At 45.2% G+C, this 16,897-nt stretch overlaps 1 protein-coding gene across 3 annotated transcripts in view; it reads left to right on the forward strand.

The window, feature by feature from the left end:
* The window catches only part of LOC143273060 (putative ATP-dependent RNA helicase DHX35), a 35,844-nt gene extending 19,168 nt beyond the window's left edge, over positions 1-16,676 (forward strand). The window contains exons 5-10 of one of the 3 annotated variants that reach the window (XM_076571099.1): positions 2,020-2,124; positions 4,594-4,655; positions 5,587-5,656; positions 7,993-8,052; positions 14,957-15,069; positions 16,522-16,676. In XM_076571099.1, coding sequence (XP_076427214.1) covers positions 2,020-2,124; positions 4,594-4,655; positions 5,587-5,656; positions 7,993-8,052; positions 14,957-15,069; positions 16,522-16,645 — 534 coding nt within the window. In that variant the 3' untranslated portion in view covers positions 16,646-16,676. Of the gene's footprint in view, positions 1-1,999; positions 2,125-4,593; positions 4,656-5,586; positions 5,657-7,992; positions 8,053-14,956; positions 15,075-16,521 lie in introns of all 3 variants that reach the window. The other 2 variants (XM_076571098.1, XM_076571100.1) reach the window with 2 other exon arrangements.
* Positions 16,677-16,897: the final 221 nt, after the last annotated feature.

Raw genomic sequence — 16,897 nt, forward strand, 5'->3', positions numbered from 1 at the left:
TAACTAAGCCTCCTGGGAAATGCACCCTCCAGAGGCAGAGCCAAGCAGGGTGCATCTCTGGTTTCATAAGATATTTTGAAAGACTTTGTGGTGTGGACTTACTGCTTGATGATTGATCTGAGTGGATCTTGTCAGATCTGTAATTTCAAGGCACTGGACGGAGCTACTTCTGATCTCTGTCTGCTTGTCAGTTTCTTTTGCACACTGATGGCAGGACGGCTGAGTGCAGGGAGTCTGTGCTCCTGAGTCTGGGCTGCCTCAGGACCCTTCTGGGAGCAACCGCTTTCCAAACTCACTAGTGACTATGGGGTCTGGGGCTGCCTGGCCTGGAAGGAGGGTGACACACCTGCTTTCTCGGACTGCCTGTGCGGAGCCGTGGAACCCCATGGCTTAGCTTTGTTCTTTTCAGTCAGGATGTTTAGTTAGCAGATGGGAAACTCTTTGAAAAAGCAACTAGTAAATGTACCTGCCCCTTTATGCTGGTTTTTTGAGGTGGTGGGAGAGACTTCTGAAGTTGTCCAGGCTGGCCTTGCCCTTGAATCCTCTCATCTCCGAGTAGCTGGTTTTACAGGCATGAGCCACTGCCTGGCTTTTAGTTCAGATATTTTCTATTAGTTAGTAAACTTTAAATGGTCTTTTTGAGATAGTTAGGGATCTGGCTAGATGGATTTTAAAAATTTTTTTTTCTATATTTGTGTGTGTGTGTGTGTGTGTGTGTGTGTGTGTGCCGCATTTGTGCACAGGCTCACATGTGTGTGTACATGTGGGTATAGAGGCTAGAAGACAACCCCAAGTGTCATTCCTCAGGTGCCGTCTTGTCATTTGGAGATAGGGTCTGTCCTTGGCCTGGCCTGGAGCTCACTGGGAGGCCACTTGGCTGGCCACTGAGCCTTAGGAATCCACCCGCCTCCCATGCTGGGGTTATAGTACTCTATTCCAGTCCTTATGCTTGCAAGGAAAGCACCAGGCCATCTCGTCAGCATCCCCCTCCCCATTTTAGAGATAGAGTCTTGCTGTGTATCCCAGGCTGACTTTGAATTTTTTATTCTCCTGCCTCCGCTTCCCAGGGGCTGGGGTTACCAGCATGTGCCATAGTCCTTCCTGTACTGCCCCTCACTTTTTGGTGTGATAGGGTAGTCCTCATACTGCAGCATTTTATTTTCTCCTGTGCTTTGTTGTGGTCATGTGGATCCTTCATTAGTCTTTTCTGACACTGGCCTGTCTGTTTTCAAAGCTGAATTCTTGCTTTCATTGATTTCAGGAGTGTTGGAGCTGGAGTATGGTTGAAAATTGTGTTAGATGTCTGGCCTTTGGTACAGGCTTGCCTCCAAAGAGAAGATGAACTGGGCCCACTTCTGTGTTCAGTCATCCTTGTCCCCGTCGTCATCGTTGTCCCCCACCGCCTCCCCCGGGCCTTGTGCTACTGTGCCACCGCTGAGGTAGCTCCTTAGCTTTGAATCTGTGGTTTAGAATTTTACGTGTCGTTTCTTTGGTTTCCCTCTTTCTTTTCTTTTTTTTTCCTCTGGTGCTGGTCATTTAACTAAGGGGCCTTCCACACTGATAGGTAAATACTCTACCACTGAACTGCACACACAACCCAGTTTCCTCAGTACCGATCTGTAGGGTCATTGTGTGGATTTTCTTTTATTTTGTATGCTTTCTGCTTTGTTTTGACTTTGAAACGGTCTCACTGTGTACCTCTAGCTGGCCTCAGACTGCTGTGTGGATCAGGCTGGATTCAAACTCACAGAGATCCTCCTGCCTCCATCTCCCAGTGCTGGGATTCAAGACTCGCTCCACCATGCCCAGCCCTTGTATGCTGTTTTAAGTTGTCTCCAGACCATGAGAGAATGGAGAGCTCTATCAGTTGATCAGTCAGTATTCACTGCTCTCTAATGGCCTGTCCTTTTCTTCTCATTGTTCACATGCTGTTTAATATGACCTATAAACTTTCTGTAGTGTGTGCTCTGTGCAGTAATTCCTGTGTCTCTATTTTCAGCATGGTCTTTCTTCTCAAAGGTTGCAGGGAGAGTAGCTGATGAAAGGGGCGCAGTGCTGGGCCACGAGGTGGGCTACTGCATCCACTTCGATGACTGCACCGACCCGCTGGCCACCAGAATTAAGGTAAAGTGCTTATAGTGATTTCCAGTGTGAATGAGGGAGAGCATTGCTTGGGGAATTGAAGCATGTGCAGGCCAGGGCACCAAGGTCCCTTGGGGACACTCATCTTCTGTGAAGACCAGAGCAGTTTGAAAGAGTCCTTGAATCTTCGCCCAGAAAAGAACACAGAAGTAAGATTTATCCCTGGTCTACAGCTGACAATGCTGAGGCTTGGGAGGTCAGTGGCTCATCTGTTTTGTGTCCGCTGGTGACAGTCTAAGGATGCAGAGTTCCCTTTCTTACACATGCTTGGCATTTTCTACCGACTCCCATGCTGAGAAACAAAGCTGTACAGACAAACACGGGGTGAACTGGTGTGAACTGGTATAAACTGGTACAGTGTGGAATTCACAGTGGTTGGCTAGGTAGAACCATCTAATGTAATGGATTCTGTCTCAGTGGTAATCGACCTAGTGGCTAATAATAATTGGTGATGATCAGGTCAGCAGAGAACTGTTTCCCGCTGTGCTAGAACCAGTGTTGAACAGAGCTGTGAGCGAGGTGCTCTGATGAAAGGAAGCTAGGTCCTTAGACCAGGTGCCGCCTTGCAGATTGGAACACAGGAATTAAAACTGTTCAGATGAGCCAGGTAAACACTGTAGCCATTTGTAAGAAAATGGATCTTGATTAGTTAGGATTTCTATTGCCATGATAACATAACACCATGACCAGAAGCAACTTGGTGAGGAATGCATTTATTTATTTATAATGCAATTTCAGGGCAGTAGCTCAAGGCAGGAACTGAAGCAGGGGCCATGGAGGAGTGCTGCTTACTTGTAGTTGGAATTTTCTTTGGGCCTCCAACCAGCTCTCAAAGACACAGAGACTTACTACTAATTATGAATGCTCGGCTTTAGCTTAGCCTTCTCCCACCTGCTCTTACAACTTAATTTAACCTGTTTCTATTCATCTACTTTTTGCCTTCGGGCTTTTTACCTTTCTTTCATTTTTTAATGTCCTACTTTCCTGCCTCCTTCATGTCTGTCTTTCTGGCCCCTGATGTCTCCCTGTCTCTGTTTTTTTCTTTCCTGAACCTAAATTCCTCCTCCTACTTACTCTCCCTGCCAAGAAGTTCCACCTATACCACGTCCCTCACTATTGGTCGTTTGGCTTATTAGACCATTCAGTTGCCTTAGGCAGGCAAGATAAAACCACAATACATCTTTATATAATTAAACAAATGCAACACATCTTTACATAGTTCAACAAATGTAGCACATCTTTACATAAACAAATGTAGCACATCTTTGTGTAGTTAAACAAACATTCCGTAACACTTACTGGCTTACTCCTCCTGACTTGCTCAGCCTGCTTTCTTACCAGCCAGGACTACTGCCTAGGGGTGGCCATGCCCAAAGTGAGTTGGGCCTTTCCTATCAATCTTCAATCAAGAAAATACCCACAGACTTGCTCAGTGGCCAACCTGGTGAGGGAATTTTCTCAGTTGAGGTTCCTCTTCCTACATGACTCGAGCGTGTGCCAGGCTGACATAAAATTAGCCAGCAGGCTTTGTTTTCCAGTTTTGATACCCATGGTGTCAGGTAAAGAGGATATGTGTTTATGCTTCAGTTACATGTAGACCAGTTAACGCTGGATGGGTGTTGTAGTCATGTGGCTGTTTTTGGGTCCATGAGAAGCTCTGTCTGCTGAGACTGTCATTGATAGAACTTTCCATTCTGTGGTGTGTGTGTGTGTGTGTGTGTGTGTGTGTGTATGTGTGTGTATAACAGCTGGAACCAAGGCCAAGCAAATTGTTAGAAACACATTCCACTCTTAAAGTCAAAGTGAGGTAAGAGTGGAGGAGAGCTTGTTCATGCACCGGCTTGGTTTTGGGGTGAGAATAATGGCACCCACTTGCTGACTGCTCATTTCTGAAGCATTTTGTTAGTGTTCACTAATCCTACTTGGTTTGCACTGTAATTCATTGCAGTCGTTATATCACCTCATTTGACAAGTGAAGAATGAGGCCTAGAGATGGGAAGCTCTTGACCTGGGTATTTACAGCAGGTGAAAGTAGTGCTGGGCTCTGAACTCAAGCAGGGTGTCTCCAAAGCTCATGCTCTTAAAACTGTGGCTCTGTCAGTGGAGGCTGAGGTTGAGAACATGCTGAGGAGTCAGCCCCGACTCAATGCATTCACATAGTAAATAATGGTAAGTGGGAGATTCACTGTTGATTATACACAGATTGCTGTTGATGCTAATTAACATTAGCAACTAGGCCAGGTAACACAGAGATGGAGTTGAAAGGTCTGCAGCCCTGTGTGGGATCTTCTTTCTTTTTTGCAAAGCGTTCTATTGCTGGATGAATAAAGCTGCTGGGGTGTTGTCCTTACTGTGCTGCCTGGGTTGTTCTTACACGGGAACAGAGATTATATTTGAACTTGAATCATCAATGTAAATAAATTTCTCTATCATTGTATTTTTACTTTTTAGTTCCTTACAGATGGGATGCTGGTCAGAGAAATGATGGTTGATCCATTGTTAACAAAATATAGGTAAATGTGATTTCCTGTATAACTTTCTAAGGTTTCCAAAGCTCACTTGTACACTGGGAAGCAGTTGGGTTAGCAGCTGAGATTTGGGTCTGCTCAGCTTCTCTCAACTGTCCTCTTTCCTGATGGTGGCTCTTTCTGCCCTTGGAAGTTTTTCAAGATTTTGATAGTGGTGCCTCTTACAGGCAGCAACAGTGAGTACATAAAGCAGACAAACAAAAACATGAACAAAAGCGGGCCCATGGACATCTGTCACTAGTCTGCCTGCTGGCTTGTCTGTGTTTATCTTGCCTGTGAGATTCTCCGGGAATTGGAGTAACTGCAGAACCACAACCCAGCCAGAGAAGTGACCAGCCAGGTGCTGGGGATGGGACTCGGGGCCTACACGTTAGGCGAGTGTTCGGCTTCTGCCCTCCGGCCAGTGTTCTGGTGAATGCAGTGTACAAAGTCCAGCTGAGGACTTATCTCTGTGTCTTTGGCCATCACTGGGAGCACTAGTGTTGCCCTGCAGCTTTGGTATTTGAGAGATGATGTCCCGTTCCACTCCCTGGCATATGTATTTCACAAATCTGTCATCCCTCTTTGGCTGTTCTCATGGCTTAACATCTTTGAGGTAGCTGGGTTTTGTTATTGAATGTGTTCTGTGGGGTTATAGGTCGTGCGTACCAGTTAGAACCAGCTATTCAATTCTTTTGGAATCCACGGTGGCTGGTGAAGGTCTTTGCAAATAGTGTGTTGTCATTCTCACAAAGGTTGTTGAAATCATGTTTCTAGAGATTAGGAATGACCTCATTGACAAAGTATGACTTGGGTTTTCTCTTGATTCGGTATCATTGCATGAGGGCTGAGTACCCAGAGGTCTCTTTGGTGGCTGGGGTGGGATTTTGTGGGGTGTTACTTCAATGCTCATTTAGAGTGTCTCTCTGATTCTTAGTGTCATCATGCTGGACGAAGCCCACGAGAGGACCTTATATACGGACATTGCCATTGGCCTCCTGAAGAAGGTATGACTCCACTGTCAGTATTTTGCTTTGTGTGTTTTCTTTTTATATTGTTGCCAGGTTAGGAAAGTAATTATAGCAATTTGGAAAATCCAAGAAATACAAAGGGAAAAATTATCCATTGTCCTATCCATTCAGAGAAAAACATGAGGCAAATGTTGGTGTGTTTTCTTCTCTGTCTGTGTCTGCCTGCCTGTGTATATGTCTTGACACAGTGGGATTGGGTAATGTGTGCAATTTTGTATCTTGCACGTTTTAGTATTACATCAAGATCATTTCTCTTTATTGTGAAATAGTTTTTTTTTTTTTTTTTTTTTTAAAAGATTTATTTATTTATTATGTATACAGCATGCATGACTGCAGGCACCAGAAGAGGGCACCAGATCTCATTATAGATGGTTGTGAGCCACCACATGTGGTTGCTAGGAATTGAACTCAGGACCTCTGGAAGAGCAGTCAGTGCTCTTAACCTCTGAGCCATCTCTCCAGCCCGTGAAATAGTTTTTGATGACATTATTATTGTTATTATTTTAAGTATTTTATATTTATGTTATGAATATGTGTGTGCCTTTGTGTATGTCTGTGAACCACATGTGTGCAAGTGCCTGCAGAGGCCAGAAAAGGGAGTCAGATCCCCGAGAATGGAGTAACAGGTGGTTGTCAGCTGCCTGCTATGGGTGCTGGGAGCAGAATCTCTGTAAGAACAGCCAGGCTCTTAGCCACGAGCCACCTCCAGGCCCCCGAAGACAGTGTTTTCAATGGCTACACAGTGGCTCCTGGTGTCTACCATATTCTTTCTGTACTGTCAGGCATGTGTGTGTCTAAGTGTATGTCAGGCCTTGTGGCAGCGAGCACCCTGAAATTAGATGTATTGCATTTCTGTTTCTTTTCTCTTTTTAACACTTCAAAATATTTCAAACGTATGTCAGGATAGAGGTATTTATAATGACCTTTCTTGTTCATTGTTTAGTTTTAGCTGTTACCTCCACTCTCTGGTTCCTACCCTTATTATATTATTATAATATTATTGAATTTTTTTTTTATTTGTTGTTTTCTCTATACAAATCCTCAGTGACAAGAGTTTAGAAAGAAGTGGTAGGTAGATTGGGATGACCAAGAACTCTGGCCTTGGGAAGACTGCCTGAGTGTGAATTTTGACTGCCAAACTTACCCATCTCTAAACCAGTATCTCTGTGTCTGTGTGGGTATGAGCCTGTATTGTAACTATAACTATTATTAGCCACCTGTGGGTGTTTAGATTTGAATTATTGAAAGGGGAATACAATAACAATTTAGTCTTTCCATCATGCTAGTGTATTTCAAAGGCTCTGCATAGCCACTTGTGGGTAGTGGCTGCTGCCTGGACAAGGGCAGACCAGGACCTGCGTCATGAGGAAGTCTGCTGGGCAGACTTGTTGGACGTCATAATTTGTTGTGAGGCTTAAATAAGGCGGCACAGATCTGAAGATGATGCTATACGTTTACCTTTGTGCAGATGAGAAAAGGATGTTCTCTGGGACCGTGTCTGTCCATAGTGGGGTGAGGGAAGGTGGTTCAGACACTCGCCACCCCCTCAGCCTTGTGTCTTTGTGTAGCCCTGAAGTGGCACATGACTGGGAATATCTAACTGCTTTTGTCGTTGTTGTTATTTTATCTGGGCTGATACGAATGAGGAATTTCCCACTAGGTTATCCCCACTTGGGACAGTGTGATCGAGGGCAGTTCTGTGCAGGCTTTGCCAGTGTTGAGGAGCCTCACACAGACAGCCGCTCCTGAGTATGGCAGCTGAACTGTGCCCAGGGACCACATTTCTTTGAATAACCATTAATGACCATATTGTTATCTTGGTGTCACAATGTGTCATTTCTTGATTTTAATGTACTTTTCATTCTTCTGACTTTGAATTTGTACATTTACACTACCCCAGAACCCACATGCGAGAGAAAGTGTTATTTTTAATAATTTCAAATTCAGTCCTTAAATTTACGGTTAGAGTTAGACAGTGGGGTAGGGTTATGGTTAAAGTTTTAAATTCCCTTTACATTTTGTATAAACTTTTTATGAGGTCATAGTTTAGAAGATTTTGTATATTTTCCAAATCAGGAAGAGTGGTCTACCTCATAGTGATTTGGGACATCAGCAGCCAGTCGTTTGAGCGTTCTTGTCTCACTGATACGCCTCCTCTTTGTTTTGAGACAGGGTCTTGCTGTCTTAAACTTGTGAGTGACCCTCTTTCCCTCTCCTGCTTGCTGGAATGTGCAGGCCTGAGTCACCGTGTCTGGCTAGGAATTGTACACAGTTCCACTGTCCCCATGATTTCCTGATGTCTTCTTTTTCAGATTCAGAAAAAACGAGGGGATCTTCGCCTGATTGTGGCCTCAGCCACTCTGGACGCAGAGGTAAGGGCATCTCTCTTCTCCCTCTTCTCTGTAACCGTGGAATTGTCAGACATCCTTAGGAACAGACCTCCAGCCAAAGCATGTCATTGGCAGAGTGACCTGCCTCATTTGGGGGCCATCTGGTGCCCTGGATGCCACACGATGCTCCTTCTCACTGTGAGTAGAAATTAGCCTGTAATTAACTAAGAGAGCTGATGACTACCCACTTGCCTTGTCTCTGTCTCTGCTATCCTCCTCCTGACACAGGCAGTTTTTTTTTTTTAGTTACTTTTCAGTGTGAGGCTATATTTCTTGAATTTATTTATGAAAATTACACACTTTATTTTAATGTTTTTGGTGCAATTGAAGTTTTTCCTGTAATGTAGTAGTTTTCATGTTAAGTGGTTCTTTTTTCTTTTTTAATTAAAAGTTTTTAAAAATTTTTTTGTATGTGTGGTGCGGGGACACACATGCCATGGTGGAGGTCGGAACAGCTTGGAGGAATCAGTTCTGACCTTCTACCATGTGGGTCCCAGGGATCAAGATTGTCAGGCTTGGCAGCAGGCATCTTGACCAACCAAGCCATCTCTCTGCTCCTGTGTTTTTATATGGCTGATTTACTCTCTTGACAACTAGTATTTTTTTTTGAAAAACACAGTTCAATTCATCCCATTCTTTTGGCCACTTGGTGTTTATATAGTCTATATGCTAAGGCCCCTGCTAACTACTGGTGATCCATATATCCCCCGAGTCCAGAGAAGGAGGCGCATAAATAGGTGTCAGTGTGTTAAGGTAACCTAGAAGGCTGCTTTTTAGTTTAGGAACTTGTCACTGAGGAGGTCACATTTTAGCAGGGTTTGAGATAACATGACACTTTTTTTCATGGGCAAAGGGCTTCCCTGACCATGTGGAAGCCACAAGGAACTGTGAGTTCTGGAGGCTGCCAGAACTCAGCCTGCCAGCCCCCACAGGGGTGCCCCATTTCCAGGAGTACTCCATTCTCAGAGGTGCTCCATTTTTAGGGGAACTCTATCCTCAGGGGTGCTCCATCCTCAGGGTGTCCCATTCTCAGGGGTGCTCCATAATCAGGGGTGCCCCATCCTCAGGGGTGCTCCATTTTCAGGGGTGCTCCATTTTCAGGGGTGCCCCATTCTCAGGGGTGCTCCATTCTCAGGTGCTCCATTTTCAGGGGTACTCCATCCTCAGGTGTGCTCCATTCTCAGGTGCTCCATTTTTAGGGGTACTCCATCCTCAGGGTGCCCCATCCTCAGGGGTGCCCTATTCTCAAGGGTGCTCCATTTTCAGGGTACTCCATCCTCAGGCATGCTCCATCTTCAGGGTGATCCATCTGTGGGTACTCCATCCTCAGGGGTGCTCCATCCTCAGCTACTGTCCTGACTTCAACTCCTTTCTCCTCTGTCTAGTGTTCTTTTTGTACCAGCCCCACGGGCCCCTTCTGTTCTTCTGAGAGAACCAGGCTTCTCCTTGGGATGAGGGAGGGTTCTTCCAGTCAGTTTTTCTTCCAGACATCCCTATGGCTCCGCCAGCATCTTACTCTGGTCCAGGAGAACCTCACCTCCTCAGAGAGGCTTTCCTCTGAGGCCCCGCCTCTGCTGCTCTGTCCTCTTGTACTGCTTTGTGTGTGTTTCAGGTGCACTGATTTTAGATGCATGTTCAGGAATTGCTTGAATCCTTGAAGGGTGGGACTCTGTCTTACTCATGATTTTACCCTCTTGCCTTACAGTGTATAGGTAGGGCAGTGACTTGCTCATATTTGGGACTCAGGAAGATCATTCTTGTGTCGGGTAGAGACATAGGGAGTAGTTATGGAAATGCCAGCCAGGAGCTTTGTATTACAGCTGAGATGTGAGGGGCTGGCCCCTAGCTTGTTCCTCTGTCTCCCTATGAGTGGAAGAATGCAGACTCACTTGGTGAAAGGTGTCTGCCTGTGTACCCAGGCTAGCTTGTTGACAAGCTGTTGGAGCTCTTGGCTGCCCGTGATCACCTCTGGGTTTGAACTGCTCCTTGTCATCTCTGTCACTGTGATGTTTGCTGGAATGTCCTCTGGAGGTGTTGCAATTGCATTTCTGATGCTGTGATAACATACCTTGACAAACAACAGCTAGGAATGAAAGTGTTTATTTTAGTTCTCAGGGAGAAATAAATGCACACATGCTTACTTCAGCTCATCTTTTCCTTAGTCTTTTAAACACTTATTAATTAAAAAACATTTGCTTTTATGCATATGGGTGTTTTGCCTGCATGTATGTCTGCATCATGTGTGTTCAGTGTCCATGGAAGCCAGGAGAGGGCATCGGATCCCTGGGAGTGGAGTAGCAGTTGGTTGTGAGCTGCCATATGGGTGCTGGGAATTGAACCCTGGTCCTCTTAACTCATGTAAGCCAGTGCTCTTAAGCTGTGAGCCATCTTGCTGGCCCTACCTTTTTCCCACTCATAGTACAGTTAGAATGGTGCTGCCCATGATGGGCTTGAGTCTTCTCATATCAATTAATATAACCAAGACACTCCCTCCCCTCGTGACAGACATGTCCACAGGCTGACCTGATCTAGACTGTCACTCACTGATACTCTTTCTTCCTAGGTGACTGTAGACTGTGTCAGGGAACCATTACAGGAGGAGTCTGACCCGCCCTGGTTCTCTTCTTTGTGGGCCACTTGCACAGATCTCTGTTATCTTTCCTTCCTTCTTTCTCTCTTAAAAATTATAAACTGAAAAATTGACCTAAACAGGCCTAGTTGTGGTGAAAAATATAAAGTCCAAGTCATACTCCCCCACCCCCGTGGGCTCATTGCTAATTGGTAACTATGAACTACTTACTGCTACCTTGCATTATCTTTTTTTCTTTTCTCTTTGATGCTATAATATACTTAAACACCATTTCCCCCTTCCCTTTTCTTTCTCTTAACCCTCCCATATATTCTCCTTGCTCTCTTCCAGATTCATGACCTTTGTTAATTGTTACATGCATCTGTGAATGTGCACGTATATTTCTAAATATAACCTGCTTAGTCTGTATATTATTTCTTGTATGTATGTTTTCAGGACTGACCCTTCGGATTAGAAAATCAGTTGGTGTGCTTTTCCCTAGAGAAGACTTATTTGTCCCTCTCGGTATTCTTCAGTTGCCTGTAGTTCATTGTGTAGAGTTGAGGTCTTTCCCTGTCCATGTTAGCATGTCTGCTGTTGTCCTTGTTAGGCATTCATGTTGGTGAGGCTGTAGGTGTAGCTTCTGTCTCACAGAAAACTCCCTGATCCTCTCCCTCTTCCATAGTGTTCCCTGAGCCTTAGGTACAGATTGGCTCTTAGTATGTCATAGAGACTGGAAAACATTGCCTCATTCAGTTCTGTCTGTAGTAGGTGATGTAGATATAATTTCCTGAAATCTTTTTTTCCCCCTACACAGGGTTTTTCTGTAGTTTTGGTGCCTGTCCTGGATCTCGCTCTGTAGACCAGGTTGGCCTTGAACTCACAGAGATCCGCCTGGCTCTGCCTCTTGAGTGCTGAGATTAAAAGTGTATGCCACCACCACCCTCTCCTGAAATCTTTTGTGAGTTGGTAGATTAGTCATTGCTTGGTGTGTTCTGATGTAGGGCATGGTGGAACTTAGCACTACTCACCTGGGCCCAGGGTCAGCTATAGGCTATTCATTCCTCTTTCTCTTCCTCCCCTGAACATCCCCGAGGGGAGCATTGAAGGGAGACAGCCAGGTATGGGGTCTCCTGGCTTAGGGTGTGGTGTGGGTAGATGTGGCTCAATGTGGGTGTGTATTCTTAAGTGAAAGGAAGAGGATGTTAGTGGGCTGAAGAGTCCTGGAGAGAGGACCACCTCGTGGAAGTGAGCAAGGGCAGGGTGTGGCTACCTAGCATTTGGATCTGGAGGCCCAAGGATACCCTAGACTCATCTTCTGGCCCAAGTTGCTATGTCTATAGGTGACAAACTTAATGTCAACTGCCTAGATGTGTAATACTGCTGACAGGCCACCTGTGGTTTCGCTTGGGTGGGTGGCCCAGCCTGTAGATGGGACACCAATGTCTGCGGCAGGGAAAGTGGCTGAGAGGCTGGAGGCTGATCGGATAGTTGCCTTGGTTGGTTGAGCTGTCCTGTTTGTAGGAGCTTGACTAGGTGAGCAGTTACATACACAGCAGGTGTGACTGCAGAGTGTTCCTTTACCTTTGTATCGCATTCTACTTGAATCTCTCTGCATGACAGACTCAAGACTTGCAGACATTTACAGTTGTTTTGTCAGAGGTCTAATTACTTGTAGAGAAATTAATTTCTCTCTTTGATGAGTCCTGGTGAAGGATCCTGAGTCCTCTGATGTCAGATTCCCACATTGTACTGGTTTGCACAGATCAGTCTTGTTGACTTGGGTGGGGATTAGGGAGGGCATGGACATGGCTGCTGGGAGCTCTCTAGTGTGGGCCAGGTGGGAGCAGCTCCCAGGACAGGAAGCTGGAGTGAGCTGGCCGATGGCCCAGCAGAGGTCCACATTATTTCCATTTTCTCTCATGGACTGTCCCCTTTCCTCTCCATCTTGTTCCATTTCTACTCTGTGCTCATGTCATTGTGACCCCACCTCTTGAACTGTACTCAGATTTTTCCAGGTGAGGGGCTTGCTTCACTGTCTGTCTCCTTGATTCTGCCTCAGGATTCATGTGTTCTGGAGAAATAGGTTACTGACCTTTTAGGAAAACAATTTATTATTACTGTTTAGTGTGTGTGTGTGTGTGTGTGTGTGTGTGTGTGTGTGTGTGTGTGTGTGTGTGTGTGTGTGTATGTATAATCTGTGTACCCATGGAGGTTAGGAAAGGGCATCAAACTTCCTGTAACTGGAGTTTTAGACAGTTGGGGGCCACCATGTGGGTACTGGAAATTGAATCTGGTCCTCTGGAAGAAGTGCTCTTAACCACTGAGCCTTCTCTCTAGCCTGAGTTTTTGGGTTTTATCTGTACATTCCTTGTGAAGATACCTGATAAAACTCTTAAGGACATAGACTCTGTGTCTCTCAGTACGTGGGGAGTGTTCTTTAAAGAGTAGCTCTGGGTCAGCATTTCCAACATCTGGAGACCAGTTATCTACACCATCCAGTATGGCTGTCACGGCCTCACCTCTCTCACTGTTTTGCATGTCCTGATGGTATCTATGTCCAGCAAGCCCTTCTTAAAGTCCTCCTCCTGCAGCCCTGGGCCCTGCTGTCCCTGTTCTTCCTGCCTCCTCACTCACTTTGTGGGTGAGGGGTCTTGAATCTCTACTCTTTTTCCTCAAGGCTATCCAGTCCGTCCTTGGCCCCTGGCTCAGCTGACACTGGGTGTTGGTGACAGTCTTGACCGTGTTGCTTGTGTCCACCTTTCCTGTCTCTGAGCTGCCTGCAATGTTTAAACCTGGCCCTGGTTGGTTCTGTACAGTTCTGTCCCAGCCTCTTTCTCATAGTCATAGTGATTCAGGCCCAAGATCTCCACTGCAAGGAAGTTCCTTCATTGATTAAAAAGTGGTTCTGAGCCGGGCGTTGGTGGCGCACGCCTTTAATCCCAGCACTTGGGAGGCAGAGCCAGGTGGATCTCTGTGAGTTCGAGGCCAGCCTGGGCTACCAAGTGAGCTCCAGGAAAGGCGCAAAGCTACACAGAGAAACCCTGTCTCGAAAAACCAAAAAAAAAAAAAAAAAAAAAAAAAAAGTGGTTCTGTTCTGTCCTGTCCTGTGTCAGCATTCATGTGCACACGATTGGAGAAGACACTGTTCATGCTCTCAGATGGCCTGACATTATAGTAAAATGGGAAGTTACAGTAACTACATATCAGAGACACACCTACCATGCAATTTAGGAATTGACAACCTTGTGCCATCAGATGTGTGCTCTCCATATTAGAGCTGTCCACCAGCCTGGTTTAACCTGTACCAAACTGAGTCACACCTAATTGTCAGCTAAATAAAACATAGAGGGTGGCAGCTTAGAGTCATTGAATTTTAACCCTTAATTGTAATCAAACCTTTAGAATCTGTCATTGAAAATTTCCCTGCTTTGCTGTCCCCCATGGGAGAAGAGGATGAGGGGTGGGGGGAGCAGGAGGAGGGATGAGAGAGGGATCTGTGGTTGGTATGTAAAATGAATGAAATGTTTTTTTTTTTTTTAAATAAAAGAAATAATTAAAAGAAAAAAAAAGAAGCCGGGCGTGGTGGCGCACGCCTTTAATCCCAGCACTCGGGAGGCAGAGCCAGGCGGATCTTTGTGAGTTCGAGGCCAGCCTGGGCTACCAAGTGAGCTCCAGGAAAGGCGCAAAGCTACACAGAGAAACCCTGTCTCGAAAAAACCAAAAAAAAAAAAAAAAAAAAAAAAAAAGAAAAAAAAGAAAATTTTCCTGCAGTTTCAGTAAGAGAAAAGTAAATTTCACTGAATGTGCTGGCGCACGCCTGTAATCCCAGAATCCAGGAGGCAGAGGCAGGATGATCCTGAGTTTGAGTCTAGCCTGGGCTACATTTCAGGTCTGTCTGAGCTGAGTTTCAAGACCCTGTGTCAACAGAATGAAGCTGGTCCCTGGGGAGATGGCTTGGTGGATCTGTAAAAGAAAGAAAATTGTAAATTTAGAAAATCACTTTGTGTGGTGTGATAGCACATACATTATTCCAGCACTCAAGAAGTGGAGGCAGGAGGATCAGGAGTTCAAGGCCAGCCTCAGCTGTGTAGTGAGTTTGAGACTAGTTAGGCTACACGGGATCCTGTCTCTAAAATAAAATAAGCTATTCCTCCGAGTGTAATCGTCATTGTATGTGTCTAATTCTACTGCCCCACATACCTCTGCCGGTTTTATATTTTCTTTCTGTGGGTTACTATGAACCATCCTTTTTTTTTCTTTTCTTTTTTTTTTCAGATAAATGTGGATAATCTTTATGTATTTATTTATTTTCAGAAATTTCGAGATTTCTTTAACCAGAATGAAACTAGTGACCCAGCCAGGGATACCTGTGTGACCCTTACAGTGGAAGGGCGGACATTTCCAGTGGATATCTTTTACCTACAAAGGTTTGGTAATGCTTGATTCTTGATGATGATGGTATGGGATCTCGCCTATCATGCAGAATATTAGAGAATGCCATCTGCCTGCAGTGTGGAGAGGGGTATGGTGTAGTGCCTATTATCCATAGAATGTTCTGGAAGCTGGACCAGCATCACTGCTGAATTTAGTCTTGACTCGCCTGTGCAAATTTACATGCATCTGTGGCCATCAGCTCAGCTGGAGAGAGTAAAGTCATAGTAGGCTGATGGGAGGTAGTTTGGCAGTTTTCTGAACTGGGGGTTCCCAGGGTGCCGTCAGTAAGGAAGCACTGCTGAGTCCCGTCTTTTGTTGTCTACATCCTTAGCAAGAAGGGCTACACTTTTGGGAGATGTCCCTAGTAAGAAAGGGGCCAACCTAATTGCTGTACCTAGTTACTAGGCCTTGTCTGGTGCCTGATAAATCCAGAGAGTTGCAAACTTCATCTTTGAGTCCTTCAAGCTGGAGGGAGTGTCTGCCATTTCCATTCACTCAACCCATAAGTCCTGGCCAGGAGATGATGGGTTTGCTGTGCTGGCTGGTTTTTGTCAGTTTGACACAAGCTAGAGTTATCAGAGACGGGGAGCCTCAGTAGAGACAATGCCTCCCTAAGCTCGGGCTGTACGGTGGTTTCTTAGTTAGTGATTGATGGGAGGGGGCCCAGGCCATTGTGGGTGAGGCCACCCCTGGGCTGGTGGTCCTAGGTTCTGTAAGAAAATGGGCTGACAAGCCATGAGGAGAAGTTAGCGAGCAGCACTCCTCCATGGCCTCTGCATCAGCTCCTGCCTCCAGGTTCCTGCCCTGTTTTGAGTTCCTGTCCTGACTTCCTTCCATGATTCCTCCCCAACTTGCTTTTTGTCATGGTGTTTCATCACAGAATAGAATACCCTAACCAAGACAATGTAGTTCTGCAGGGGCTGAACCCTGTGCATCTTTGCAAGCTGAAGATAAATAATATGCATGTGCCTCCCACTAGCCTCTTACTGCGTTAATCTCTCCAGCTGAGCTGATGGCCACAGATGCATGTAAATTTGTACAGGAGAGTCAAGACTGAATTCAGCAGTGATGCTTCCAGAACATTCTGTCTTCCAGAATAGTCTTTATTTCTTAGCAAATAAAGCTGAAAACCATTGTTTACATGTAATTATGTACAGAAGGGCTGCATTTAATGCCATTTTTTTTCTTTCTTGTGCTGGGAATTGAACCTAGGACCTTACAGATGTTAGACAAGTGCTGTACCATTGAGATACATCGTCAGTTCTTGATTACTGCATTTGAAAAAAGGAGTGCACATTTATTTTACTTATCCATATGCTAATTACCTGCTAGGCTGGCCCAAACTAACTCTGATGAGGTTTCGCTGCCAGGTGATTAGTGTAATTGGATCTGTGATTAATGAACTTGTTCCAGTGATGATCTTTTTCCTCATGTATTTTTTCCAGTCCTGTTCCAGATTATATCAAGGCAACTGTGGACACTGTGGTGAAAATTCACCAGACAGAGGGAGATGGAGATATACTAGCCTTCCTTACTGGTCAGGTAACTCCACCCAGTCCCTCTGCATAGACATGTTAGAGCAATACCAGAATTAACATAGAGCTCTGTTCTTAGCCATTTGTTTCTTTTCTTTCCTTTCCTTTCCTTTCCTTTCCTTTCCTTTCTCCTTTCCTTTCCTTTCCTTTCCTTTCCTTTCCTTTCCTTTTCCTTTCCTTTCCTTTCCTTCTTTCCTTTCCTTTCCTTTCCTTTCCTTTCCTTTCCTTTCCTTTCCTTTCCTTTCCTTTCCTTTTCCTTTCCTTTCCTTTCCTTTCCTTTCCTTTC

This window comes from Peromyscus maniculatus, chromosome 4 (assembly GCF_049852395.1).
Source record: "Peromyscus maniculatus bairdii isolate BWxNUB_F1_BW_parent chromosome 4, HU_Pman_BW_mat_3.1, whole genome shotgun sequence".
Classification (NCBI taxonomy): domain Eukaryota; kingdom Metazoa; phylum Chordata; class Mammalia; order Rodentia; family Cricetidae; genus Peromyscus; species Peromyscus maniculatus.